This window comes from Halichoeres trimaculatus, unplaced genomic scaffold, assembly GCF_033239565.1.
Source record: "Halichoeres trimaculatus isolate MK-OKI-2021-1 unplaced genomic scaffold, fHalTri1.1 fHalTri1_scaffold_13, whole genome shotgun sequence".
In the NCBI taxonomy this organism is placed as follows: Eukaryota; Metazoa; Chordata; class Actinopteri; order Labriformes; family Labridae; genus Halichoeres; species Halichoeres trimaculatus.
Window position 1 is genome coordinate 31235613 of NW_027437191.1, and position 27710 is coordinate 31263322.

General features: G+C 40.6%; 1 protein-coding gene across 1 annotated transcript; it reads right to left on the bottom strand.

The window, feature by feature from the left end:
* Positions 1–1114: 1114 nt before the first annotated feature.
* On the bottom strand, positions 1115–26786 carry rab10 (RAB10, member RAS oncogene family). The gene is made up of 6 exons (XM_074685782.1): positions 26059–26786; positions 14900–14960; positions 10683–10821; positions 6356–6445; positions 5747–5848; positions 1115–1580 (listed from the first exon to the last, which is right to left on the bottom strand). Exons 1-6 carry the CDS (start codon positions 26183–26185, stop codon positions 1494–1496), a joined length of 606 nt encoding a protein of 201 aa, XP_074541883.1. The 5' UTR covers positions 26186–26786; the 3' UTR covers positions 1115–1493.
* Positions 26787–27710: the final 924 nt, after the last annotated feature.

The following is a 27710-nucleotide window of genomic DNA, read 5'->3' on the forward strand; positions in this document are numbered from 1 at the left end:
AATTTTTTTAAATTTTTTCTTAATTTATTGTTTTCTGTATTATTTTCTTAATTTATTATTTTTTTCTTTAGTTACCAGAAATATCAAACTATACTTTCAGTGAGAAAAATGTCTGTCTGCAAAACTTGCAATAATACTGAGAGTACACAGACACTTTTGCGGAACAATTTCATGAGACATAATTTGAGCCATTAACCAGTTAAATGAGTCTTCAGTGCCATCTAGTGGTGAAGCTGCAGACTGCAACCATCTCAAGCTGTTCCACCTCTAATGGTTCATGAACCTGGACGAACTCCTCAGATTTGGCTCGTCAGAAATGTTCGAGCTTTAAAGTGACTGAAAGAAGACACAGAACTCCACAGTGAACATCATTGAGGACAAAACAAAATAACTTAAACAAGCTTATTTTTAATGGATTTGCAAAACTGTTTGAATTTCCAAAGAGAACTTCTGTACCTCCCGCCCAGTTACCCAGTGGCAAACGTTACACAACGTTACAGAAACGCTTCCAACCCAAAGAAATATGCATGCAGGAAAAAAAAAAAAAACCCAAAGAGGGAAAAATAAAATAAAAAACTGAAAGTCAAATAAATCATACAGATAAAAATAAAACATCAATAAACAGGACAGACTGTATAATGCCGTTCTCTTGGCTGGAGGAGAAATTCAAACGCTTCTGCTCCGGCTCGGCGTCCCGCTCGTCAGGAGCCCGAGCCGTCAGAATATTAAACTGTAATTTCATTGGGTGGATGTGGCTCCGCCCACCACACAGCCCCGCCCCTGTCTTCCATATAAGGCACAGGACAAAATAAACCCCCACATACAAAAGGAGCTAGCCACGCCTCTGTCACTTGGTAACAAATTGTAAATGACCAAATACGGTTAGACAACGGAAACCCACTAAAGTGTACAAAATGTTAATCCTACGTTTGTCTTTTTCTTGGATTTTCTTTGTTTGGATTTCCTCCGACTGAAGGTGAGTGCAGTGGCTGGGTGGGGGGAAGGAGGAGGGGATGGGAGGGGGGAGGGGGAGGAGTTTAAGGGTTTGGTGAGGCTGTCCAACCAGGTGAGCTCAGGCAAAGGAAATATTAAAAATATGAGCTTGTCTTTTATCTTTTTTTTTTCATGTTTTTCTTTTTTTTTAATCTTTTTTACAACTTTTAAAACAAATGACAAGAAACGTGACTGGATTTCTCTTTTTATCAGAAATAAAAATGATCATCGGATGGGAGGAGTGGAAGAGTACGGAGGGGGTGAGGGGGAGAAAAAGGAGGAGATGGTGAGGAGGGGGAGGGGGTTAGACGAGTGAAGTGGTTTATTGTTTTTATTCTGATAAAGAGACAGACAGAGAGTGTCAGTGTGCAAGAAAACTCATGAGACAGGTTAGAGAGCGAGAGAGAGTTAGAGTTAGCAGTTAGAGAGTGTGTGTGTGTGTGTGTGTGTAAGTGTGTGTGTGTCGGTGTGCGTTAGTGTGAGTGAAACAGAAGAGTAGTTCAACTGCAGCACTTGCTCTTCCAGCCTGTGACTCCGCTCCCGCCGCTGATGTCGACGTTTTCACTGTTGGGCTCTTTTACAGGCGTCTGGAGGAGGAAACACACACAGATTTTAAAAAAAAAACAATATGTAAACAACATTTATTCTCAGAAATTTAACAGATAATTTCAAAAGCGATGTAATCTTTGTTAGCTTTTTTTTTTTGTTATGATTTTTTGGAGCATTTTTGCCTGATTTGTCAGAACGGCTGGAAGCAGCGAGTGGAGGCTGACGTGTTGAAGCACTGTGGCCTGAAGAGCACCCACAGCTGCTGCCACGGGGATTATCACCTCTATATCAGACTGCGCTAGGAACAAACCAATGCAGCAGAGCATCGCGATAATTGTTCTGATTTTCCCGCCTCTCATAGACAAACAAAACAAATATCAACATTTTCTTCTTCCCTGAAAATCCTGTAATGTCAACGAACCCCTCTCCTGTAGATGTTGCTGATAACCTGCAGGAGAGTGTTCGCCGTCTTAACACAAATGGCAGTGACTCTAAAATTAGGTGATTCACCACAAGGGGGCGCTCACAAATAAAGTATATGCAGAGAAACTTGCAGAAATCAGCGTTATCGCCCTGTTATATATTGTATCTGCGGGCTTATACCGGGACCGGAGAAACTAATTTTGTTCCACCTCATGTCTTTACATGTGTGAAATGACAATAAAGCTCCTTGAAGCCTTGAATAAGTGTTTTCCTAAGTTAAAACATAAAGGTTTTATTATTTCACAGGTATTGATCAATGATTTTCAATAAAATAAGATTGGAACATTGAAGGTATATGCTGTCAGTTTTATGAAAAAAAAAACAAAAAAACAAATCGGTATTGGCAGGTCAGGCTATGTAGAGTTCAGTGATTGGCCGTAAAATTGTGAATATTCCAAAATCTAGTTTTACTGAGGGGGAAGTAACTAGGACAACATTTTTTTGCTGGGACTGACCCGTCATTCTCCACAATCTAACTTCGTAACACTGCTGCCCACTTTTCAAGGAAGGATAAATTCCTGTTTTAAGAATAAATACCTGTTAAAGATTTTATTAGCAGTTAGAAAAAAAGGCTGTAACACAAAAATGGCTGCAACTCTATCCTCCAACAAAGACTGACTGGATCAATATTGTCTTAAATTAAAAAAAGTGTTGACAATACTGGGAAAAATTGGTTGTGCATATAACATTGATGGCTTGAACCACTATTGTATAAACTGACAGTATTTTTGTTTGTTTTTGTATTCTTGTGCTTGTTTGCTTTATCTGAAAAATAAAAAATAAAAAACAAATAAGAGTAATAAGTAAGAAAAAAATCCTTCTCCCCTTGTGTTTGCAAACAACATATTGGCCTGAATATAGGACGACCCAAATTATGATGACCCCACTATTTTTAAGTTTAAGAGAGTTTTAAAACCTTTAAGCATATGTTTATTAAACAGCTCCCAGGCTCAGTAGCTGCCTGATCAAGTTAAATGAAAACTTTAAAAAAAAAAATAGCTCCTTAATGTTTTCTGCAGGGAGTCAAAGTTTTCCAAAAATGTCTCTGCGTGTCACCAATCAGATGATGCTGTGGGTGGGACAATGCTAGAGACAGAGAGGCAGAGCTGGATTGGAGCCAAAATAACACAGTCTTAAATTTAATTTCTTATCGGCCGCCAGATAAAAAAAAAAGCTAATATGCCTCAAAATGCTGAATATCAGCTTGGCCAATCATCATCCTTACCAGTAATCCATCCCTTGTAGAATATATCTATTTGTATTTCATATTTTACCAGCCTACAGAATAATTGCATATTACCGTATTGACACAAATATAAGACAAGTTTTTTTTTGTTGTTAATTACGCGAAAAGGGGTGGGGTTGTCTTATATTCAGGGTCTAACAATTGACACAAGCTAATAGCGGTCAAGGGTCGCTACACGACCGCAACAGCAGAGGGCACCGGTGACCTCACTGTGGCTGAGGTCATCAGTCAATCACAGCAAAGACGCAGTGACAGGAGATGAGAAAAGGAGAGGCACGTTGATTGTCCAGAGAAAGTGGACCATTAAGTTGGGTGAGCTAATACACAACTGAGGCTGTTCGGTTGCTAGGCGCTACCCAAGTAGCTGCCTGTTGCAGCAGCTCTCTCGTCTTTGTCCGTTTCTTGTAACTTTTTCGTCTCTTTTTCGTCATCTTTGTATTTGGAGTGGATCATCACTTTGTATGGTTCATTGTCGGTCACGGACACCAAACTTTTTGTGGCTTCGGCGATATTTTTTTACTACTTTTCTCCTGTGTTTGTCTGGAGATCCTACATGTAACCATGGCTGCATTGTTTACATGCGAAATTAGCTATTAGCAGCCTGTAGCATGTCAATGCTAACTGGTGTAGGGCTTGATAATTTCCCTCGAGCTGAGGAGGAGGGGGTGAGGACGACGTGCTGGTTCTCAGATGTGAGCTGGGAGGTGACGACGTGGACCTGTCCTTCCATCCATCGTTGTTGGGAACGTGGGATCTAGCCCCGGGGGATGGACGAGCTAGCCGTGCTAACCCAGCGGCATCGTGCTGTTCACGGACGTGGCTGACGGAGCTGACATCGGACGCCGCGACACATCGGAGGAGCTTCGCCTGCTGTGAGCAGACAGGATCCAGGAGACAGAGACTGAACAGACTGCTGGGGAGGCTCGGTCCTGGACCCTGTGGAGGTGGAGGCTGGCTGGACTGGAGAGTGGTGGACGAGTGGTGGACGGGATGTCGTCATCTAATTTCTTATGGACATTTTTGCACTTTCTATACTCTTTCTTACTTTTGTTTTCTTAAATGCTGCGGTGACTCCTGAATTTCCCCTCGGGGATAAATAAAGTATTTTCTATTCTATTCTATTCTATTCTATTCTATCAGATATTAATATTGTTGTTATGGCCAATACCCAATTTTTACCAATATCCATATTGGGAAAAAAAAAAAAACAATCTGAGATGATGTGTCGAGATAGTTCGGAGAGAAAGAGCAACGTGATTGTGCGGAAAGACAACCATGGAGAGGATCAAAGGACGGAGTGCTTGATGAACATGATCCAAAAAAGTACATTTTTTCTGTTTTTTGGATCAAAAACAGGACGAGAGACATAAAAGAAGAGAGTACACTCTTCTTTGGTAGTTTTGGTGTTTACATAGTCAGAGAAATCAATGTTATTTGGGTCTTGAAAGATGCTCTGAAAATGCCGGCAGCTAATGAGTAAATATTGGCCGATAGACTGTGCATCCCTAGTAATGTCAGAATAACACACATCTATAAAGTCCGTCTGAAAAATGTGAACTGTTAAAGAAAAGTTTATCCTGGGCCCCAAGCGTCTGTTACCAAGAGACTGGCAGGACGGTGTGTAAGTTTATCATGAAACATAATAATCAGGGTAGTCCTATATTCCGGTCAATACGGTAAATCATTCAATAGATTTCTGTCTCCTTTTGTCTGCAGAGAGGGCGGGTAACTATTTGAATAATTAGCATACAGTTAGCAATGACTGTCAATTAATATATTTGCTTGAATCTCCCATAACTAACGAGTAAACATCACTACCTGACAGGAGATAACTGTGGTTGAACACGTAGATTACATTTTAGCATGGGAAAAAAAGAACTGACGTCTTTTAAGTTACAAATCCCTTTTCCGAAGAAATCCTGATCTCATGTGAAAAAAGTCAAAACTGGCTGCTAGAGTTTCTGCGAGCAAGAGACAAAAAGCAGCTTTGATTTAGCGACAAACATTTAATGAAGAGAGCAAAGAAAGCAGTGAAACGAAAAACTGAAGCATCAATTTTTGATTGTTTTTGAGGAATTTTAGAGAATTTTAAAACACGTCCATAAACGTGCAGGACGCACAAAGCAAAGCTTGATCTTTTTAAAACTTTTACAGTAGGTGTCTCTGCCCTCTGCTCTCTGTTTCTGTTCAAAAACACCAGTCGATGAACGTAGACACTTTGCTGAGGGCTTTTTTTTTAGAAGTTACTCGTGTCTGAGAATCAACAGAGAGCAGAGGAAAGCGACTCCTGGTCCTTTTACCTTTTCTGCTGACTTTGGGTTCTGCACGTGATAAAAAAGTTCCAGCAACGATCAGTCAGAGGATCAAAACTTCTCCTACCTGAGCAGCTAAAGTTGCCTCATTGTTTTGTAAATCATTCCTGAACACACACACACTCTGACTCAGCCTCTGCGAGTGAACATGAAGAGTACACACCTTTCTCAGGATGTCTTCTGCTAACGTGAGGAAAGCCTTCTCGATGTTGATGTTGGCCTTAGCACTCGTCTCAAAAAACCTAATGCCGTGCTCCCTCGCGATCTGTGGAGAGGAAATCAGAGTCAGGACGACGCGTTCAGCTGAAGAAGCTCCGCTCCAAAAATAGAGCGGCTGACCCTCAACGCAGGACAGAGATCAGGTATCACAGACACACACAAGTACACACACACACTCCTATTCTTGTCAGGTAGGCGTGTGTGAGTGTGAGTGTGTGAGTAAGCAGATCTGTATCTGATATTGCTAAATCTGCAGACGGACGTGTCGCTGCTGGTTCACTCTGGCGTTATGAGCCACACGTCTTAAAGGTGTTTTCACTTGTTGTGGAGAATCAGATCAACGCTCAGGATGAAACTGGGCGCAGCTGGAGTTAAGATTTCATCGAGTGACCAAACCCTGAATGTAAACACAGGATGTGAAGTCAGTGTGTCTCTCCTCTTTATTCTGCTGTTTTCTCATTGATTGCTGTCGAAGTAAAAAAAATGAGACTGAAACTTGATTAAATGAAGGCGTCCGTTATGAAGCGAACGCTTGACGCAGGCATCATCTCACCTGCTCCCCCTTGGCTTTTGGTACGACCCGCTTGTCCTCCATGTCACACTTGTTGCCTAGCAGCATCCTCTCCACGTCCTCGTTTGCGTGCTGAGAAAGAGAAAGAAGAGGAAGATTAATTGATGATTCCATCGGCTGAAGCTTTGTGTGTTTACGGTCATGTCTTTAACATATGCCACGGTAACATGAGGAGTTTTTCGTCTCCGAATGGAATCTTTCTGAACGACTTTTCTGAAAAAAATAGTATACATGGACAGGAATATTCCAATCTCTGGTCTACATGCGCCGCTATAATCAAACAGTACAGTCAATGGGGCATGCGCAGGAAAACGTAAACGTTGCGTGATTTATCAAAGATGGAGGACGACCTTTTTTTTCACAGTTTGTCGTCCGTCCAGTCTTGAAATTATGTTCACTTCTTTCAAAGTTTGGATCAAAAGCAAACTTCCCTCCAGTGCTGATGGCTCGCCGCCATTTTTAAAGTTGAGGAACGTCTCTAGTTGCGTCATATCTGAGCATGCGCTGAAAGAACGCACCCCGACAACTTTCCGTCTAAGTGGATACATGATACCTCAATCTGTTTGGGGAAAGGAATACTCCACCCCTGTGAAACCGATTAAATGTCCATTTGGATTGGCACTTTTCTTTTGGAATGAGGTGTATACACAGGTTAGATTCTTTCTGTTCGAGCAAATAAACCCAATGCAAGCAGAATATTTGGGTCCATGTATACCTGGCTAGTGACTTCAGGGACAGATTCCCACAAACTGAGCTACAAACACAGAAAACTCAAAGTAACACACACATAGTGGTCACTTCAAGACACTCAGGCGGTGGTGACCAAAATAAAAGTCACATCAAGGGGCCTATAAACATGACCTAACAGGCCAAAAAAATTAAAAAGCACAAGAAAAATTCTTTGCAATAATTTATAAGCTACATTTCTTAACTTTTCCCATCATCAAATACAAGGGATACGTCTACTAGGAATAGACCAAATACCAGTCAGGCTGGTTATCGGCGCCAATATTTAGCACTTCAAGGCATATCAGCATCTGCCTTTGTTTAAGACGACCAATAAGAAATTAAACCTAAGACTGTGTTATTTCTCTCCGTCTGAAGTCACTACTCTGTCTCTAGCATCGTCCCACCCACAGTACCATCTGATTGGTGACATACAAAGACATTTTTGGAAAACTTGACTTCCTGTAAAAACCTAAGGGATCTATTTATTTTTTCAAATGTTCCTTTAACTTTATAAGAAAGCTGCTGAGCCTGGGAGCTGTTTAACAAACAGATGCTTAAAGGCTTTGAACAAAGTTAAGTGAAGCCAATATTTTCACTTTTATTGCAAATTAATATCGGCCCCAAACATCGGGTATCGGCTTCCTTGACTACTGATTATCGGTGTCTGTATCGGCCCTGAAGTCCGACTTCGTTCCAACCCACACCGGCTGTGTGTTCAACCTGACTATCAGACAGCTGGAGTCACGGACCGAGAAGTTCCCGAAGAGTCTCTATTCATTTATGTTGGGCTGTAAAACTTCAAACCTGTTGAGTCCTGGTCTGGCTCTGCTCATTATGTCAGTTTGTCGCCATAGTCAAGTTAAAAACAATCCAATTTTGACGCATTTTGATAAAAAAAAATAAGTTTGATTCACATCCAGTGACAAAAAAAATCACGCATTTCAAATTACTGATTGACTATTAATTCTAAATTATGTTTTATTTTGCAACTTGGTTTTTGATTAATCTGATCATTACTTTTATGGTTAATTGATTGAACACTAAAATGCTGAAAAATTGCCTCATCAAATCCTGCTTTTGCAGCAATCACAACCAGAACTCCCCAAGAGAAAAGACTCAATGAGATGTTTCTGACAACATAAAGTTTACACACATACTATAATCTGACTATAGATCAGTTATCAGAACAGGAGTTAATTAGTTGTGTTTAACAATCCTAATAAAAGGTAATTTACCACATCACTCTCCAAGAACTCCCAGCTTCCTATTAGCCTTTCCTGAAACCAACAAACTGAACGTAAACAGGGCTGAGTCTTTGCTTTGCAGGAAATTCATTGTTCCCTTTCCACAACCAGAGATTTAACAGTAAGGGCAAGAAAACCAATAAGAAAGCGTCGACGACAAGCCCAGGGCCGGGCAGTCTCACCTGATCCACTTCATTCAGACAGATTATTAAAGTGTCGCCAGCTGACACTGATAACACAGACTGATAATGTGAGTTATTGATTATAACATCACTGATGTTTATCTGATGTCTTTAATGTGGCACCGATCGCAGGAGATTATACAGAATGGGTTAATAACGGCTGCGATGCGAGGAGAGATGGAGGAATAAAACAAAATATAATGACACTGAAGCTAAAACACAGCTCTAACTGTCTGCTGCAGAAAAAACTAATGATGTTAGAGCCAGATTATCTTATTCTCCTGATTAATCCACCTATTACCATCATCATCATTTTTCAACCAAGCCTGGAAGCAGACAAAACCAGATCAGTGTTTTTTACTAGATCAGAGTGATTTATCTGTGTTGTTGTTTTTAATTTTGCCTGAATGTTTCGTTTCTTCAGACTTCAATCCTACAATCCACCAAAAAACACTCAACGAGAGCCAGTGGTACAATCAGCTGTTTGGCATTGGTGGAGAAGATTTGGGGAATTTTTTGTAGACACACAAACTCGGCTCTGCAGCTCATCTTAAAAATGCGTTGTCACATTAATTATTCAATATTTTTAATGTTAATGAATAATCTTATACATTGCCTACTGTTATGTGGCGGTATAGACTCAGACCGTCTCAAATCCACACAGAGACAACGCAGGGCATGACATCTTGAAGTGGTCATTACTTTGTATGGCTCATTTTTTGGTCATGGACACCAAACTGGTTTTGTCTTCAGTGATATTTTTACTATTTTTGCTCCTGTGTTTGTCTGAAGATCCTACATGTAACCATGGCTGCATTGTTTACATGTGAAATCAGCTGTTAGCAGCCTGTAGCATGTCAATGCTAACTGCTGCTAGGCCAGATGTTTCCACAAGGTGAGGAGAAGGACGTGAGGACGACGTCCTGGTTGATGACATGGACCTGTCCTTCCATCCATCGTTATTGGGATCATAAGATCTATCTCCAATAAGATGGACGAGCTAGCCATGCTAACCCAGCAACAGAGGGAATACCAGAGGGCAGAGTAGCATCATGCTATTCACAGACATGGCTAACGGAGCTAACACCAGACACCAACGCCACATTGGAAGAGCTTCACCTGCTGTGAGCAGACAGGATCCAGGAGACAGAGACTGAACAGACTGCTGAAGAAGCTCAGTCCTGGACCCTGTGGAGGTGGAGGCTGGCTGACTGGACCATGATGGACAAGCTGTCAGCATCTATTTTCTTATGGAGCTTTTTGCACTTTTTATAAACTTTCTTACTTTTGTTTTCTTAATTGCTGCCGTGACTCCTTCTGAATTTCCCCTCAGGAAAAATAAAGATTAAACTTGTTAAAACTTTGTTTTTGTCTCCTACAGGTGTATTGTTAGCCTTGCAGCCCTTTGCTATTGTAGCACCAAGTGGTTTACCCTCCACTGTGTGTGGTTATCAGGTAATAACAGCCTGCTCTCTATCTTTACAGCCCTGCGACAGTTATGGCTGCACAGTGAGATCCTGTTCCTGCACAAAAAATCTCCTTTACTTTTGTGTTGTGATGTCTTTAATGCTGACCCTATGCGTTATTCTGTTTAGAGACAGCCTGCGGTTGAGATTAATAGTTATTGCTTGAGTTTAACTACAAATAAAATATAGTTCACCTAATTTTCTGTGAAGGATAATTTGTTTTTGATCACATGAAGTCTTTCTCATTATTACTTCAAAGCTCTTTAGGCCGTACAGCTGTTAACCGATGACACTCAGTGAGAAAAGAGCTCCATCTGCTCGTTTCCTGATAGTAAACTTAAAGTAAAACTGATGTTTGAAATGGCAAACGTCTGCTTCCACTGATGTAAACGAGCTTTAAAAACAACACGACCTCCTGCGCTCCCACCATGAAGCAGATGCAAACAGACATCTGGCTCATGTGCTGCAGTTTAGTCACACACTCCTCCTGCACAGCTCGCTGCACACACACATCACCCTGCTCGTTAGCGAAGCTGGCTGCTTCCCCTTTAAGTATTGATGTCACTCTGTCAGAATGCCAACGCCAAACAAAAGGCGACAAAAGGGAGCGCCGACGCTCGGCTCTCGCACAGACTCCTCGTAACCTCTCCCACAAGATGTGACGGATCAGAGAGTCTGTGTGTCGCACCTCGTCAATGTTGCGCAGCCATTTGCTGATGTTTTCGAAGCTCTTGGCGTTGGTGATGTCGTAGACCAGCATGATGCCCATGGCTCCTCTGTAGTAGGAGGTGGTGATGGTGTGGAACCGTTCCTGACCCGCCGTGTCCCTGAAACACACAGAAAACACACAGAAGACACAGATTTAATGTTTGGATTCACTGATTTTAAGGTTCGGCAGAGCTGTCACTCAACAGCAGTGACTCAATGATTACTTCACAGGATGCTGGGAAATCTCACGTTCATCAACTGCAAAACACAACACAAGCCAGCAACACATGCTCAAACATTTTATTTGCTTTCCTCGTTTATATCATCGTGGAAGAGTGAAATCTGACAAAGCAGCAACCCCTTGTGTTGAAAAATGACGGTTAGATATGCAAAAATGTTGCAATTCCTTGAATGTCCACTTGGAAAAACAGTGAGCAACTTTACAGAAATAAAAAACTTTGCTTCCTTCGAGTTTAGATGATTAATATTAGTTTCGGTGTTGAAAATGAAAGCTTGCTGTTCGAGCGTTTGTTTTGATTGAAACTAGTGAGCTCGAGACATTTTTTTTTTTTTTACTTCTGGAGCTTGAGAGTGAAAATGAAACACAGATGTAATCGGCTCTGACACAGAAAGAGAAGATAATGTGGAGTGGACTGAGTGGACCAGACACAGAAGAGGTTTAACGGACAGTATCAGGCCAAACGTGATCGAGTTTCAGATCAGATCAAAATCAAGGCTGAGAGGAGAGCAAAACAAGAAAAGACTGAAAAATTCTTCAGATATCTTTCTGAGTTTAAAATCCTGGACAGATTGATTTCTTAAAATAAAAAAGAAACCATCATTTTATGATGATCTGGTTATTTTTGTGACCTCAACTCCCCACGTACTATCCACAAAGAGAAACCTTAGAAAAAGCCGTATGTGCAGGTGTCTCTGTGGACTAGATAACATTGAAGGATTAACCTTGAATGAAACGCTTTCAGTCGACCGAAGAGGAGGTGAGGAGGTGAGCATGTTATCCTCAAACTGAAACATCAGATCAGTGCCCAGACCTTGAAAGATTTCACCAATAATTGTGTTTTTCTAAAACAAACCTACTGACTGTTGTGATTCTCTCACTGTTACTCTGCAGATTATTTTAAAGCCTCTTTTCAAAATTTACTCCTGTAAGAAGCTCGTTAACACATGTTCCTTAAATGGAGTTGATTTTTCAAGCATGCAAACTAGGGCGGGAGAAAAAAATCGATGTATTGTAGTATCAGGATTTTTTTGTTTAACGATTTGAAATCTGATTTCTTGCTCAAGAATCAAATTTTTCCTTAATGCTGTACTCGGATGATACAAAAGCAACTGGGGTCAATCCAGAACAATATTTTTGTCACTGATCTCGGCCTTTTCCATTTTAACACTTTTTTTCTCTTTCCTAAATCATATCTTTATACCCACTTACCCTGACATAATTTGGTCTTGTAATGTCTTACATATATCCATGGTTGTCTGGCAGTGAGAAACTTTCAGCTGTGTTGATTTTGACGCCCCCCTGTTCTTGTTTTTAATTTTTGAATCTGACATGGTTTATTTTCATTTCTTTGAAATCAGGCTGGCATCTTCTGGGGGTGGGGGAAAAAATTGATGGATTCTAGTATTCAAGATTTTTATGTTTAACGATATTAAAATGTGAAATTTTGTTCAAAAACCAATAAAAAAGGATTACGTTCTTCATTTTAGTCTTTGTTTATCAGCTGGGTTGGAAAAAGACGTCAGATCTCCTAAATAAATCTGAAAAACTGACTCAGATGTGATGTGCGTTTTTTGGGGAAAACATGGCTCCTGAAATAGTTTGTAAACATCATCATCATTCAACTTTTTCCCTTCACTAAAAATTTCAAAAATCAGAAACACCAAAGAATGGCCCTTCAAATCAAATCAGCACCCCAAAAATTGTAAAAGAATCAAATGGTGGGAAAAGCCTCCAAAAAACGTTTAAAAAAAAAAAGGGCTCACGCAGGTATCAATCGGGCCGTAGGTTGAGGTGGAGGATATGCTCAAATCCCACTGTGTATCCCTTTCCAAAAGTCCAGAATAACAGGACCAGAACTCGTGGTTGTTATTCACATTTAAATGTCCACATTTTCTCCAGCAGGTTGGAGAGTTGCTGAAATAATGAGATTTCTGGGAGGGTGTAATAAAATACCTTATTAGAAATTTCCAGCCAAACTCCCTCCACTTTTGAGAACTGGTACATTTCCACTGGTACCTCCACATCTTTTTCCATTCTTCTTCTGAGACAATTCCTCCTCCTCCTGTTTTTAAGTGAATCGTTAAATTGCCAATACGTCCTGTTCCTTTAGACTTAAGGTCCCATATTGTGCAAAAATCCCTTTATTAAGTCTTTTAGTTAAATTTGTCTTTGGCTTTCCTCCCAGCCCACAAAATGTGATATCTAATGACCAAACCTGTACTTAGTAGAGCTTGTGAATGTAAAATCCTGACCTAAAACGAGCTGTTTGGATTTTGGGGATTTGCCGACGTCAGCAGTTCCCTTTTTTGACCAATCAGGAGTAAGTCTGACCTGATTGGTCCACCAGAGCAGATACCCCCGAACCCCCTCCAAAGTTGAAGAGCCATCACTGCTCTGTTTTTGGCTCTAAACAGCAACATAGTTCCATGCACAAGCTTCCCATCTCGGAAGAAGAGAAGACTGAGTGTCTAGAGGTTATTTATGAGGGAAATGTTCCAGCTACACTCAGTAAAACTGTGCATGTGTGTGCTAGTCACTTCACAGCCGACTGCTTTTCCAGCTTTGGACAGTCCAACAGAGGGCTAGCTAATAGACTGGTCCTGAATCCAGACTCATTACCAACCATCCTCCAACAAACCTGGGACCCTGGAAGTGAGAGTATTTTAAATGCTGTGTGCTGTGGAGCAGATGTAAGAGCTTTTCCTCAGTGTCCCCCCTGTCTCTGTGTTAGCTTCAGGATGCTAACTTTAGCTGCAGTTAGCCTGTTGTTTTAACCTGTAATATTACGGTAAAGGAGCTTCACTGTTTTCTAAACATTGTGCACTCGGAGCTCGTGGCGCCGCTCTCAGTGACGTGGAAGAGCGGGGCGGTATCAGCGGTGGCTCATTTACATATGAAAGCCACGCCCACTAAATCAGAGCGTTCTGAACAGAGGGGCTATGAGAGCCTGGAAACAATGCTGCTGTGCTTGATTTATTGTTTTTTTGGACCAAAACATGTTACTACCATTTCATGAAGACATTAATGATCCATATTAAACTGCAGAAAATGAGCAGAATATGGGACCTTTAAATCATCCAATTCATCCATCCAAAGTCAATGGCACAATAAGCTGTTTGGCATTGGCGGAGAAAATTTAGCAAACATTTCAAACTGTTAAAACAAAGAAATAATCTACCAAACACAAATGTCCTCACTTCATGTGTTTATTTATTTCTGGTAGATAAAACTGAAAGTAAAGCTGGGAGGAAGCGGTCACTGTTTGTGTTCACCCTTTCCAATTATAGCTCAACTTCTGTCATTAATGAGTCAGTCATGAGCACGTTATCATCTTTAATAATGAAAACTTGAACCTAATCACTATAATTGTGATCTCTTATAACACTGACCATGTCTTACTTGAAACTTTATGTTTCTTTTAAAGCGTTTTCCCAAACTTTAATAATTCAAGCATGTCACGATAAATTCCTACTTCAGCTCTTCTTATTTGGCAGTAAACTGGATCACTCTGGGATTGTGGTGTTGACAGAATCAGTAAATTACTTCCAGCTGTTCCTAATAATAATAAAGCATTCAATCAGCAAATATTTGAAGAATTAATTGGTTGTGAGCTGCGAGCCTTGTGTGTAATCTCCTCCAATCTTACCTGAACCATGATTTTCACTTGACAACACATCCAAACTGAGTAATTTGAGTCTAGAAAACACGCTGTTGTGTGTGTGTGACTGCGATGACAACCCTGCAACTGAGCTCCTAATGTGCCGATGGCCATTTCCTGTTCTGACATTTTTCTGGGCTTGAGGGAGGTATGTCAAACAGATGTTTCCCTGTGATGTTACGACTCACTACCAGAAGAGGAATGGACACTTCTGAAATTGGTGGTAGGTTTTTTCAGCCTGGTAGTTTTCCACAATGAGACAGAGAGACTCATCTTTGTTTACAGTTTGTTTACTCACCATATCTGTAGTTTGATCTTCTTTCCTTGTAGTTCAACAGTTTTGATCTTGAAGTCTATTCCTGGAAGAAAAAAGGGAAATGTGAGTTCACATCTGTCAATAACAACAACGCTGATATTCAAGAGTGACTGACAAATGTCCCCGTCCTACACAACAGCATCTTGTCCTGACTCTGCAGTGTCATGCCCGAGCCGTGAGCCTCTCAGCCGACAGCTGAGGCACGAGCGGCCGGCTAACAATGGCTTTACACAAAGAACCACAGAGAAACGTCAGGTTAAGGCGAGAAAACACAGAGTGTGTAGACTGCACTGAGGTGACCTTGTTACTGTAAATCATGTCCACACAAGCAGCGAGTTAGAAACATGAGATTTCCCTCGTCATGAGCTTATAATTGGTTTCTAATGTTGATGCCTTAAGGGTTTTATAAATGTGTGGTGAGAGGTTAGACTGTGGTTAGATGCCAGCACGTTACCAATGTGGGATTATGTTCCTTTAATTTCAGATAAATCTGAATTTATGGGAATATATTCAGTGGGTATGATCCACTTTTCCTGGACAGGATCACAGAGTCAGCAGGTAAACAATATCACATCACTTCACAGAGCGTGGCTCACACCACCAGTCTTCAGTAGAGGTCGACCGATATGGGTTTTTTGGGGGCCGATGCCGATGCCGATGCTGATGCTTTCCAAATTTGGGCAGCCGATGCCGATATGCATAGCCGATTTTTCCAATTTGATATTCAGGCCGATTGTTAAATAAATATATATTTATCACATTTTTGTGAAACACAGCAATTCCTGAGCAACTAAAAGAAATCTATTACAACAAGTCGTGTCCAGTCCTCTGAACATTTATTCAGCTTTCAAAACAATGACATAATTTGTCTGAGTAAACACACAATGTAACAAGCAGTAGTAAACATTCACACTCTTCTTAAAATGTCAAAAAAGAAATTTAAACTTATTAATATAATTTGAACAAAAGTATGTAATTTATCCAAGTGGTTCCACAAGTTTGAGGTGCTCATCTTTTTTTGTGCCTGATTAAAAATTGCGTCATTTTATACAACGGATCAAAAATCGGCTTTTTAAAAGAAAATACGGCCGATGGCCGATAGAGACAAATGTCCAAATATCGGCCCGATATATCGGCCGGTCAATATATCGGTCTACCTCTAGTCTTCAGTCCATACACAACCAAAGTACTGAAAAACCAAACTAGAGATAGACCGATATGTTTTTTTCAGGGCTGATACCAATACCGATAATTTCTAGTCAAGGAAGCCGATAACCGATATTTGGGGCTGATATTCATTTGCAGTAAAAGTGAAAATATTGGCGCCAAACTCCAACTCTTAACTTTGTTTCAAGTCTTTAAGAATATGTTTATTAGACCGCTCCCGGACTCAGCAGCTGTCTTTTAAAGTTAAATGAAACTTATAAAAACAAATAGCTTGCTAAAGTTAACTACAGGAAGTCAAACTTAAAAAAAAATGTCTCTTCAATCAGTCATCAATCAGATGGTTATGTGGGTGGGACAATGCTAAAGACAGAGTAGCAACAGCTGGTTTGGAGCCAAAATAACATAGTCTGAAATTTAATTTATCGGATGCCAGATTAAAAAAAAAAAGGCTGATATGCTTCAAAATGCTAAATATTTGCTTGGCCGATAATCTGTCGATCCCTAAACTAACCCACACAACAAGATGCTATCCAACATGTGCGCTTCCTTACGTCCAAGTAAAGACTTTTAACCCATTTAGAATGGATGCAACATTTACATGTATATATTTTTTAAAGCCAGATGCCACATTCGTGCCACATTTTCTCTTTACAGGCCGGATGTGACGCTCAAGTCATTTCAGCAGTGTAATCCAGGTTAGCTTTCAAAAAACAGTTTGTATAAAAATATTAATATTAACACAAATTGTCCACTCTGTACACGCAAATTAAGAAAACAAATCCCAAAACATGCACGTCAGCAACATTTGATGAGCCACATGTCTTGAAAATGACGACACTGTCTGAAATGACCTACACTGATTGTCACCAACACTTTAGTCCTACTTTTATGTTATACTCCCTTTCAGCAGACTGTCTGCTACAATTTGGTGTTAGTTGCAGGTTTGTACGATAATTTGTTTCCTGACAGTGTTGAAAATTATGATGACCCAGTACATATTTCATGTTCTGGATCTTAGTATCCAGAATGCTGTCAGGATCTGGATCGTACTTATACATCTGTCAGAAATTATGGTGACCTTGTCTTGTTTTGTTTTGCAAAGCAATTTGACCATTTATGGTGGAGTTATATACACATATGGTGAAAACGGCCCTATCTCCTAATGATAAAGAATTCTTTAAAAAAGTCCTGGATCTGGACGGTGATCCAGATCACCTCCAAAATTTAATCACTTCTTCCTTATCCTATTTTGAACATTTCCTGAAAATTTCATCAAGATTTGTTTGTTACTTCTCGAGTTATGCTGTTCAGACACAACATATGACCTTCATTTAAAATCTAGTAAGTTCCAGTGAAGTTGCTCAGTTTGCATCCTGCAAATTGTGCATTTCTTTAGGAAGCAATGAAGGGAGAGCAGAGCTTCTTTTAAGCACTACTTAACTTTGTTTGAGACAACTTTTTACTCAAAGTGATGAGGTTATGTATCTTTCGGGCGACAACAACTACTTTGTAAACTCAGTTTGTACCGTAGTTTAGCAGCCGGCCATATGGAGCGCTGCATGTAATCCTGGTTTTGACCAACTCCGACCTCACCAATCAGAGCTAACGTAACCTCACTCTTCATTTTATTGTTAGACTCTCAAGTTTGAACAGACCACTGCAGAATAACTGCTGACTGTGGGTTGGAATCAACATTAGCACAAACAGTTTAACCCATGTTTTAGCCTTTAGCTCGTGCTCTTTCACTCTCCTGTTTAGTTTTTTTCTGCTCTCATGTACTTATTCTTTCTTCCAGTCCAGCTCCTGTGTCCACCATCACTACAAAACAAATCCAGGAAATACTTTTCTTTAAGAAAACAGGTCAACAGGCACAAGATATATCGGTGATGGCCGATGTTGTTCATTTTTTTAACGTATTGTATCAGCGGATATGTTATCGGTATCGGCCGATATTTACTCATTAGCTGCCAGTATTTTCAGAGCATCTTGAACAACCTTTCAAGACCCAAATAATATAGTTTTCTATGACTATGTAAACACCAAAACTAAATCCCTAAACAGAATAGCTGCTTCAGATTTTTAACCTTTGAAAGAATTTAACAGGGACTTTTCACCAGCCCCCAGAATCACTGGTAAAGTACAAACACAAGACAAAAAGTGAACCAGAGACAATAAATCATCCTGAATTATCTGGTTCATAATATTAGTCAGGTCTATAATTCTCATGCTCATGCTCGGGAAGCCCTAAGGAGGCCAAATCTAAAAGCGGGTGACTCATCCTGAAAGTTTTCTGGCCTGTGTTGTTCAGTAAATCGTGAACTGTCAGTTCTGCTCTGGTCAGAAATTGAGGCTGGTTAAAAAGTCCAAGAAACAGCTGTGCTCTCTAGGTGGGGCCAGTCACATAATAATGAAGAACAGGCTGCCAAGGTGTGACTCACTGGATATTATGCACTCCCCAGAGGGAGGGAGGGAGGGACACGGAGATGTATGGAGAGCTAGAAACAAAAAAGACGAGAGGAAAACTGAAGAGGATTCTACAAACGCTGATATTTAACCTCACAAACAGAATCCCTGAGTGAAAACTGCTGATCAAACAGCTTAAAGAGGAGGAGGTGTCCTCCTGACGCTGATTACCAAAAAGATTAAGCTCTGCAGGGGTGACATAATATTTGGGAGTTACCGGCAAAGGGGTTAAAAGTTTTCCCTAGTGAGTTGCTCTGGCACGTTGTCAAGAAAATATGAGCATTGTGCAATCAGTGGAAAAACGGGCACACTCATCCAGAGGAGAATGACACTTTCCATAACAGCTGAATGTTGAATTGGACGTCTCAAAAACACAGAGGGCTCAATTTACGGCCGGCCTCGCTCTGCTTTGATCCCGGGGGAACCATTCCTTCCATAAGTATGAATCCCACTCCAGCCCAACGCCAGTTTCCATGCAAAATTCATGATGTTTTGTGGAAAAGCAGATTTCAGATGGAGGCATCATGCATATTCAGAGCTCCAAATATACGTAACCTTTTAAACACAGGGAGGAAGGACGGGTTGGAAGTCAGGATGAGTGGCTAATGAGCGCGAAGAGGAGGGGGGGTTTCCAATGAGGGTATTTTGAGAAGCAGCTGTGCATGTGTGTCTTTAAAGGTATGTCAGAGGAAGAACACACTCCTGGTTCACGTGTCCTGGTTCTGCTGGTTCTCCACAAAGTTCTGTCACTCTGAGACTTCACAGTTCAGAAAATCAGAGCTACGACTCTTTCAGGTGTCGGCATCTTCTACAGAAAGGTGCTGAATTTTTGAAGGCTTTGATTTTGGATTCTGAACATTTTGTACTTGTGTCTCTTCTTCACTTTGGTGTATAAAAACTTAAATAGCTTGATGAATTGGATAAACATTTTAGGAGTAAGATCAGTGTCTATTACAGCCACAGACTAAGATATGACATAGTCAACATAGAGCAAGTCAAGCTAAAGTTTAAAGTCACAAGTGTAAAGGCCTGGGTTAGTATTTTCTAACCCAAAAATAACCATCAAACTACAAACAAGCAGTGTTAAAAATTGTGTTATTTTTAATTACCCAGCCTCTTGAATGGATAGTTTTAAGACATGGGCTCCCAATTCAATTCTTTTACGATATTTGGGGTATGATTCTTTGATATTTTTCTACTTTTTGTGATTTTTAGTTTGTTTTTCTAACACCAGACCATGTGATAAAGCTAAATGATGATGACGATGATGCCTACAGATTATATCAGGGTAGGGATGTGTACCGAATTAGCTACTTTTAGTAGGTGCCAACCAAATTCTGTCTGTAGTACTGGGTACTTACTTGCGTAAAATCAAAAGGTAACATGTTTAGGTGCCTAAATGCATCTTTAGCCGTGCTTCCACCAAGCAGTTCGGTTCGGTTCAGTACGGTTTGGCACAGTTTGGTCCAGTTAAGCCTGATCCCGTTTGCGTTTCCACAGCAAACTGTGCCCTCTAGTGGTAGGTGGCGTGTAAGCCGGATGCTGAAAGCTGCAGCTGTTAAACAATAGTGTGACGCCGTAGCAGCGCGACACAGTTTACCCCGCTAATAAATCCAACAAAGAAGAGAAACGTGACACAGTAAATAAAGAGCACAGATGGAAGACATGCAGCATTTTGTCCTCTCTGTGATTGGCATGTAGCTCTTTGATACTAAGAACAATCAAGCTTTGTTTCAGAGAAGTCTGTGAAATGCAGCCGCTGTCGCACAGTAAGTGACGATTCTTTTGACCAATCAGCGGTCTGCAGTGTTGTAGCTCCACCTTCTGAGAGCGGATCGGTTCAGTCTGGCACCCATACAAAAAGGGTCCCAAAAAGTAGGACGGCTCGTCTCGGTTTTTGAGGATCTGTCCCAGGATAAGTCAGTGGAAACGCCACAAAATTTGCGCTATACCGAGACGAACCAAACCGCTTGATGGAAACGCGGCTTTTCTGACTGTGATGGAGTGGAAGAGTAGGCGACTTTCCTACTGGACATGAACCCAGCATTACAAGGTTAAATATTGAAGAATGAATATGTTAAATTGAAAAACATTGAGATTTTATTATTAAACAAATTGATATTTTTACCACATAAATTGGTAAAAAGTACCAAAAATTGGTACCGTTGGGTACTGATACCAATCGCCAGGTACCGGGTATCATTTCGAATGTGAAAGGTACCCATCCCTATATCAGAAGCCATGGTTTTTTTTTTTTGCAAAAAATGCACATCACATGTGAGTCAGTTTTTAAGATTTAGTCAGGGTATCTGACATCTCAACTTTTTTTCCAACCCAACTTATAAACAAAGACTAAAATGAAGAAAATAATAAAAAAAAGGGCTTTTGAACAAAAAAAAAATCACTATTCAAAGCTGTTAAACGAAAAATCCCTATACTACGATACAACAATGTTTTTTCCCACCCCTAGTGAAGGCCCTGTTGGAACTCTAAGGATTATGAGTATTATTCTATCTTATTTTTTCACTTATTTAACCTCAAATTGCAAATATTTACCCTAAGATAAACCTTGCCAAAAAATTCAGTCATGGGAAAAAATGTATGAATTCAGCGTTTTTGTGTCAATAAATGCTCTAAAGCGCCCCTAGCTACCAGAAATTTAGCACACCTACATGCATTACATTTTTTGCATATAGCTATAACTTTCACGCCAAGACCTAAAAAAAAAAGTCTCCTATGACCATCGAGAATTCTAAACAGGAAGTTCAGAAATTTGAGTCAAATGTTAGTGACAATACGTAGTGTATCGAGTTGTTTTTGGTTTCTTTCTTTAAAGGAAACTTAACCCAAAGATAAATCTGTTCCAGCCTCTCATAATGAATACTTCCTCATGTTTTATGTTTCTAAAAATGAAAAACTTGGGAAATATTTGTGCATCTCTTCAACTTTCCTGTATAATTTCACAGCTCAAAATTGTATCTGACTGAGTATTCTGTCGACAAACAAAAAGTGAAAGTTCAAACACATGAAACAGCAAATTAATCTTTGACTGACTGAGGTAGAACATACAGTTCTCCTGAATGAAGCCTCTGGCTTTGTTCCAGAGGAACAGCCAAACATGCATGTCTAAAATTCACAATGCTTCAACAAACACTTACCAACCAGTGTTTCCTGAATGAGTTTGACTCATAACCTTCCACTGATTTCACTGATTGTTTTTCAAAGCAGAGGAGGGGAAAAGACACGCAGAGAGTGACGCCTCTGACTGTGCTGGGAGCTCTGAGGGGGTTTTATGGGGGACAGCTCACAAAGAGAAAAAGTTTCAACTTTATTCACAAACATTTCAGCATGAGTCAGATTTCTGGGTTTGGTTTTCAGACCGTTCCTCTCTCAACCTTTCCACAGGTGTTGCCATGTTTTCAGGCCAGATGAGACAGGTAAACACTGCAGTGAGCACTTCCTAAACTAGAAGGTGGGAATTACTGCTGTTGACACTTCAGGTTTGGGCACTATTATCGTCTTTTGTTGCCGTGAAAATTGTTTATTCGCAACAAAAAGTGACTTTGGAGGACAGGGGGAACTTTAAGCTTTATGAAAATATCACTTTAAGTTTAATTTATACATTCTATTTTTTTAAAATACTACCATTGTTCACGGTCAAACTGTCGGCGAGTGTCAACAAATGAAAAAAATCAAGTGTTTAAAAAGTTTTAAGAAAAAAAAGCAACTTTTTTCTCTTTAATTTATTTACAATTTCACTTAGCAGACACTCAAGGGCACCTCAGCACTGCTCGGGAAATTATGCTAACACCTCTCCAGCTATCCAGCGACCCTGCTGATACAAAGCCAAGTCCTACAGACTGGGCTTCTGCCTCACTGAATATCGAAACTTTTTGTTTTTAACCTACTTCAGCAAATGTAAGCATGTCTTTTGTTTTGTTTTGTATTTATTTCTCCCTTTTTTCACTCTGTCTTCTGTAAAAAAGGGACCCTGTTACCCTGAAATGCTATAAAAATGTTCCTTTCTGTTCTGAATAAACACTTTAAAAAAATAGACAAAGAAGAACAGATACATAAAATGGATTTGCAGTCAAACACTGCACCAATAAAACTAAAAACCCTCAGGAGGAGGTGATAACAGCCAAAAGCAGAGCCAAAACAGAGCTTCTGGAAAGTGTATCAGTAACAGAAATGAAATATATCTGCACTTGATTTAACCCTCTGAAAAACAGATGGTTTTTATCCATGAGACAGCAGTTAGCAAGATCTGATAGTGCATCTTTTAATAGATGCTCTCTCCCTACTTAACGTGTTTTTTGACTGTTAGAGGATACATAGCTGAAAAAAATGTTAAATAGGAAAAGTTTGAGATCCACTGCTTCAATTTACCAGAGACATTTCAACTTTTTTTTGCCTATTTTAAGTCAGCTGGGGTCTTTACAGAGATGTGCCCACTAAAACAGTGCAAAAGAAAATCGAGGTATTCTACTTTGCTCAGAATATTGGCGCTTTAAAAAGCAAATAACAATTTCAGGGGACACGTGTCGTGTGCAACCAAAGCAGTGATTTACAATTAAATAAACCTTGTGATGTGTTGGTTTGATTGAAGACTTCTACAAGAAAAAGCTACACGTCCGCATGGAGACTGCACATTGTTGAATGCAACAGAAGTCTGGACAAAACAAACAGACTTAGAGCTCCATGTACTCCATCTTTTTAGATCAAGTTTAAAGTAAAGACAAAAACAGAGAAATATGGGAAATCACGGGTAAATCCTGAGTGACACACATTTATTTTGTCTCTTTTTTCTTTGTCTTTTCTCTCCCTCTTTTCTTTGAATTAAATGAAATGAGAGAAGCCAGATATATACTTAGTATCAGATGTTAAGGCTGTTTATTGTTTAATTGTAAGATGTGCATCAAACTTCCAGCTGCCGTCAGGTTAACTTTCCATTATGACAAACGGCTTTAATCTGACATCAGATGTGACGCGACAGTTAACATAGATATAAATGTATATGCTGGTTCAGACGGTTACATTAAATAGTGATTACTGTGATTGTTTATTGCATTAAAATGTGCCTGACACTCGGGAAACCTGCCTCTGAGGCTTTGTTGACATGAGCGCACATGTGCGCCTGTCACCAAATTACAGCTGCGCAGGGTGTGCTCCACTTTGCGCCGAGGATAGACCAGGTTGGAGCTGGCGAGCTTTCAGCGCACTTTTTTGGCACAAAACTGTCACTGCGCCAACATGAATCTGCTGACACCTCCCCCCTGGTGCGCCGTCAACTCCCCCTGGCACGCAGCCACACCCATCTTTGCGCAGATGGTCTACCAAATTGTAACCAAATTAACACTGCGCAGGGTGCGCCAGGCTTGCACCCCCTGCGCTGCGCCACGAAATTAGAGCCCTTAATGTTACAAATTTACAGTACTTTTTGATGCAAATACCTCAGTTTGTTTGACTAGACCAAACAAATCAAGCCTGATATCATCACCCACGCAGCAGCTTTAGAGAGCTCTACCACGTCATGTATAGTATAACTTAAGGAAGAAATATCAGCTGCAGTAGCTTGAAGAGCTAACAGTCGTCGAAACACTTTCCTCATCTTGGCAGGGAGAGTATCTCTGCAAAGAGGCAAAGGTCACCATCGGTCTTTGACTGCTGGGGAACCTGTCACGCTGCATTCGACCATCATCACACAGCCTTTTTTCAAACTCCTCAGCTCTGTCATGGAGACTTCACCTCTAAAATCCCTGTAAACTAACATCATCACCATCATTTTGTTTTTAATCTGACTGCACAGACTTTCAGCACAAGCTAAATCCAAGCATCAACAAAACCATAAAGAAGACTTACATGTGACAGCAAGTTTTGCAACACAGATTGTTCAGAGCAGTACCTCAACAAATCTAATCTGGCCTGGATGCCTCTGGGAACACTGTCACCCTTTATGGTTGTGTGTTTTTACGCACACGCTGAGGAGGAGTTGACGACACTTAAAGCTGAGTTATAACTCCAATTCAATCAAGAGATAGAGGATGTGATGCCAGAGTACTGCAAACTTCCAGCTGAACACGTCTTATGTTACATTATTACTCAGCACTGATCTTAAGCAACAGGAGTAAACGGATCCGTCACTTGGGCTGTGAAAGGACTCGACATAGTTTGACACCTGACTCATGACAGCGTGATGTGGGACGCATGCGTGGAGGTCAGAGGGGGAAAAAAGCTGATGATGCCACCATGATGGATTGTTTATAGTTTCTTTGAAGAAGTCATGGAAAGCAACTGGGTACAAATTAGAGGTATGCACACTTATTTTCCAGAAGCAGTTTCTGCTCCTTTAAACATCTGGATACCCAGGTTTTAATGGATAAAAAGTGTGTTTTTTTCAGCTTTTTCGGTGATATAAACAGAATCCACATGGGCAAAATAACTCTACCTCAAGTTTTAATACACATTTATAATGTTGTTTACACTTTAATTTCATAGGAGCATACGTCACAAAGATTTTAAGATATACACATGCTCATAAGTTTAGATACAACCGCAGAAGTTAAGAAGAATCGTCCTTTTTTGACAAAAAATAACACAAGTAAATATGATCGGTGACTCCTTTGTTTGTAATTAGTCAGCGTGGTTCCTAAATCTGCATATTTCTTTTAGGGATGCACAGATTTTCTGGAAACTGAGCTACTGGGAAAGCAGAGGAACTCAAAAGACAAATATAAAAAGACATCCAAATATCTGAAATGCCAATTTCAAGATTATAGTGGTGTTTAAACTCGGATAAAGAATTGGAAACTTCTCTGTTGAGGTATGCAAACTTATGAGCACAAGTGTTACTGCTTCAATAGTCTCTGTATCTCTATATTTTACTGTTCCTGTTTAAGTAATAGAATATATGTTTATGTTTTTACTGCCTCTGATTAGTTTCATTATCATTTTGAACAACGATTCAGTTATCTGTTATCTTCAAAGTGTATTTCATAACAAAGATAAGTCTAACTTGTTATGTTATCTATATTTTTATACATAAACACAAAAACGCCTTGCATTTATATGTGAAAATAAGGCTGCTTGTGCTTTTGTAACAGCAACACGGCCCTGTGTATTATAAGCTACACCAGCACTAGCCTTGTTAGCATTCTAGCCACTGGGTCAAGTGACATGACAGCAATTCCTCTAGCACCTAAACCGGTTATGCTAGCCATTTCTGGCAGGCTAACACACAATAATAATGGTGTAGTGTTGTTAAAGTCGCTGTCATGTATCACAGTTGTTATTGGGGTTGAGCTACCGGCTAATAAAGCTGCACAACTAGCTCTCCAGCTAAGCAGCGCAGGCCCTGTTAGCACACAGGCTAACCGAATATGTCCTGCCTACCATTTCCAGCTGCAGGAGAGCGAGGTGAGTCCCCCAGCTGTCAAACTGAGGGTCTGCTAAATCAGACACACCTGTAACAACACATGATCCAGAGCGAGGGGCCCCTCAGCTGCTCTTACCTATGGTGGAGATGAAGGTTGTGTTGAAGGCGTCGTCTGAGAAGCGGAACAGCACACAGGTCTTCCCCACGCCCGAGTCTCCGATCAGAAGCAGCTTGAACAGCAAGTCGTACGTCTTCTTCGCCATTGAAAAGCAGCTTGTGACCCCCCGGACAAGATACAAAAACAAAAAATGGTAACCCTAGCACGTCTATGTGAAGTCTAACGCCAGCTCCTGCGCCAACCTGACCAACTGCCCCGGTTCTCTGGACTGATAAGTTAACAATCTGGGATTTGTTGATTAGCTTGGCAAGCTAGTTGGCTAAATACCACCCGATTAGCGTGCCAGTAGACGTGTTCGAGAAGTTATATATTCCCACGCAGGACTGTTTCCCCTCTTACAGCAAGAGAACAGAAAGCAAAAATAGGATCTCCTCCCGTGTGATTCCTCTTTTCCACTCTTTCTTTTCTCCCACACAGTCGGGACAAAATGGCTCCTCTCTATCTCTCTACCCCGACTCACTCTTTCTTCAAACTAACGGAGAGCTAATTCAAATTCTCGGCACACCCCGTCATTCCAGAGCCCTGCCGCTAGCTCAGCTGAGAAGAACTTGAAAAAAATCTCAACGTCAAAGTGTGTCTAATTCACTGTCTCTTCGGAGTAATTTCGCTTTTTCAGCAGAGATTGTAACCGAAATATAGACGACCGCCGTCGCCTTCGAATGGGAGCCACCGCGGCGACACCCTGGGCCCGCAGACACGCCTTTGCCCCGCCCCTTCTGTCAAACTCCAAGCTCGTGATTGGTCAATACTGCTGTCAATTCACTAGACTCTGTAATCTCATTGGCTGTCCTTGCAAACATTGAGAGGTGAAAGGGCGTATTTCAGATTGACAGAAAGGGCAAATGTTACTGCGTAACTGACTCGGACATTCAGGCTCTAACCTCCCGTTCCTTCACTGATTGAAACGTATCCAATGAGCCAACATGGCGGCCGGTTTCATGCGGACCTCTCAGTGTTCCAGTTTGGCATTAGTTGCGTTGACTATCCCAGCTGTGAGTCAGGCAAAGTGATGTCATTTATAAAAAGTACTTCTGTGCTTGTTACGGGCGTTTCCCACATCCTCTGCCCTGTGAGCAACGAGGACATTTATCCCCTTAAGTCTTTTAATAACTGTACACACAACCTGCATGAACGTATCATTACTGTATTAGGCTTGACTCGTCTTTGTGTGCGTGTGTATGTGTGTATATGCGTGTGTGTGTGTGTGTGTGTGTGTGTGTGTGACTCTTTCCTTCTTCCGCCTGTCAGAGTAGTTTGACTCTCAGACACTCCTTTGGAATGTCGAGTATGCCCTGCTTTCTACTGCCGAGTACAGACTTGCCACAAATGGAGAAAGAAAGACAAAAAGAAGGATAGAAAGAGAAAAAAGATGCAGATACAAGGGAAAGGAAAAACAAACTAAATTCTGGCAGTGGATAAAATGTCAGGACTTGAGAAGTCAGCGCTAAATTGCAAGATAATCCATCAAACTGGGGTTAAAGAAAAGGCAAATGACCTTTGACCTAAGTAAAAGTAGAAAAGAAAATTAAAAGTCACTTATTCACAACAGTGAGCCTGGTCTGTCATGCCTATACTTTAAGTTACTCTAAAATGTACTTTTAGGTATAGAG

Excerpts from the sequence above, each read along its gene's own strand:
- rab10 (XM_074685782.1), bottom strand. The coding sequence starts at position 26,185 with ATGGCGAAGAAGACGTACGACTTGCTGTTCAAGCTGCTTCTGATCGGA. Across the intron at positions 5,849-6,355 it reads CAAAAGCCAAGGGGGAGCAG|ATCGCGAGGGAGCACGGCAT; the intron begins GTGAGATGATGC and ends TCCTCTCCACAG. Across the intron at positions 1,581-5,746 it reads CAGAAGACATCCTGAGAAAG|ACGCCTGTAAAAGAGCCCAA; the intron begins GTGTGTACTCTT and ends TTCCTCCTCCAG.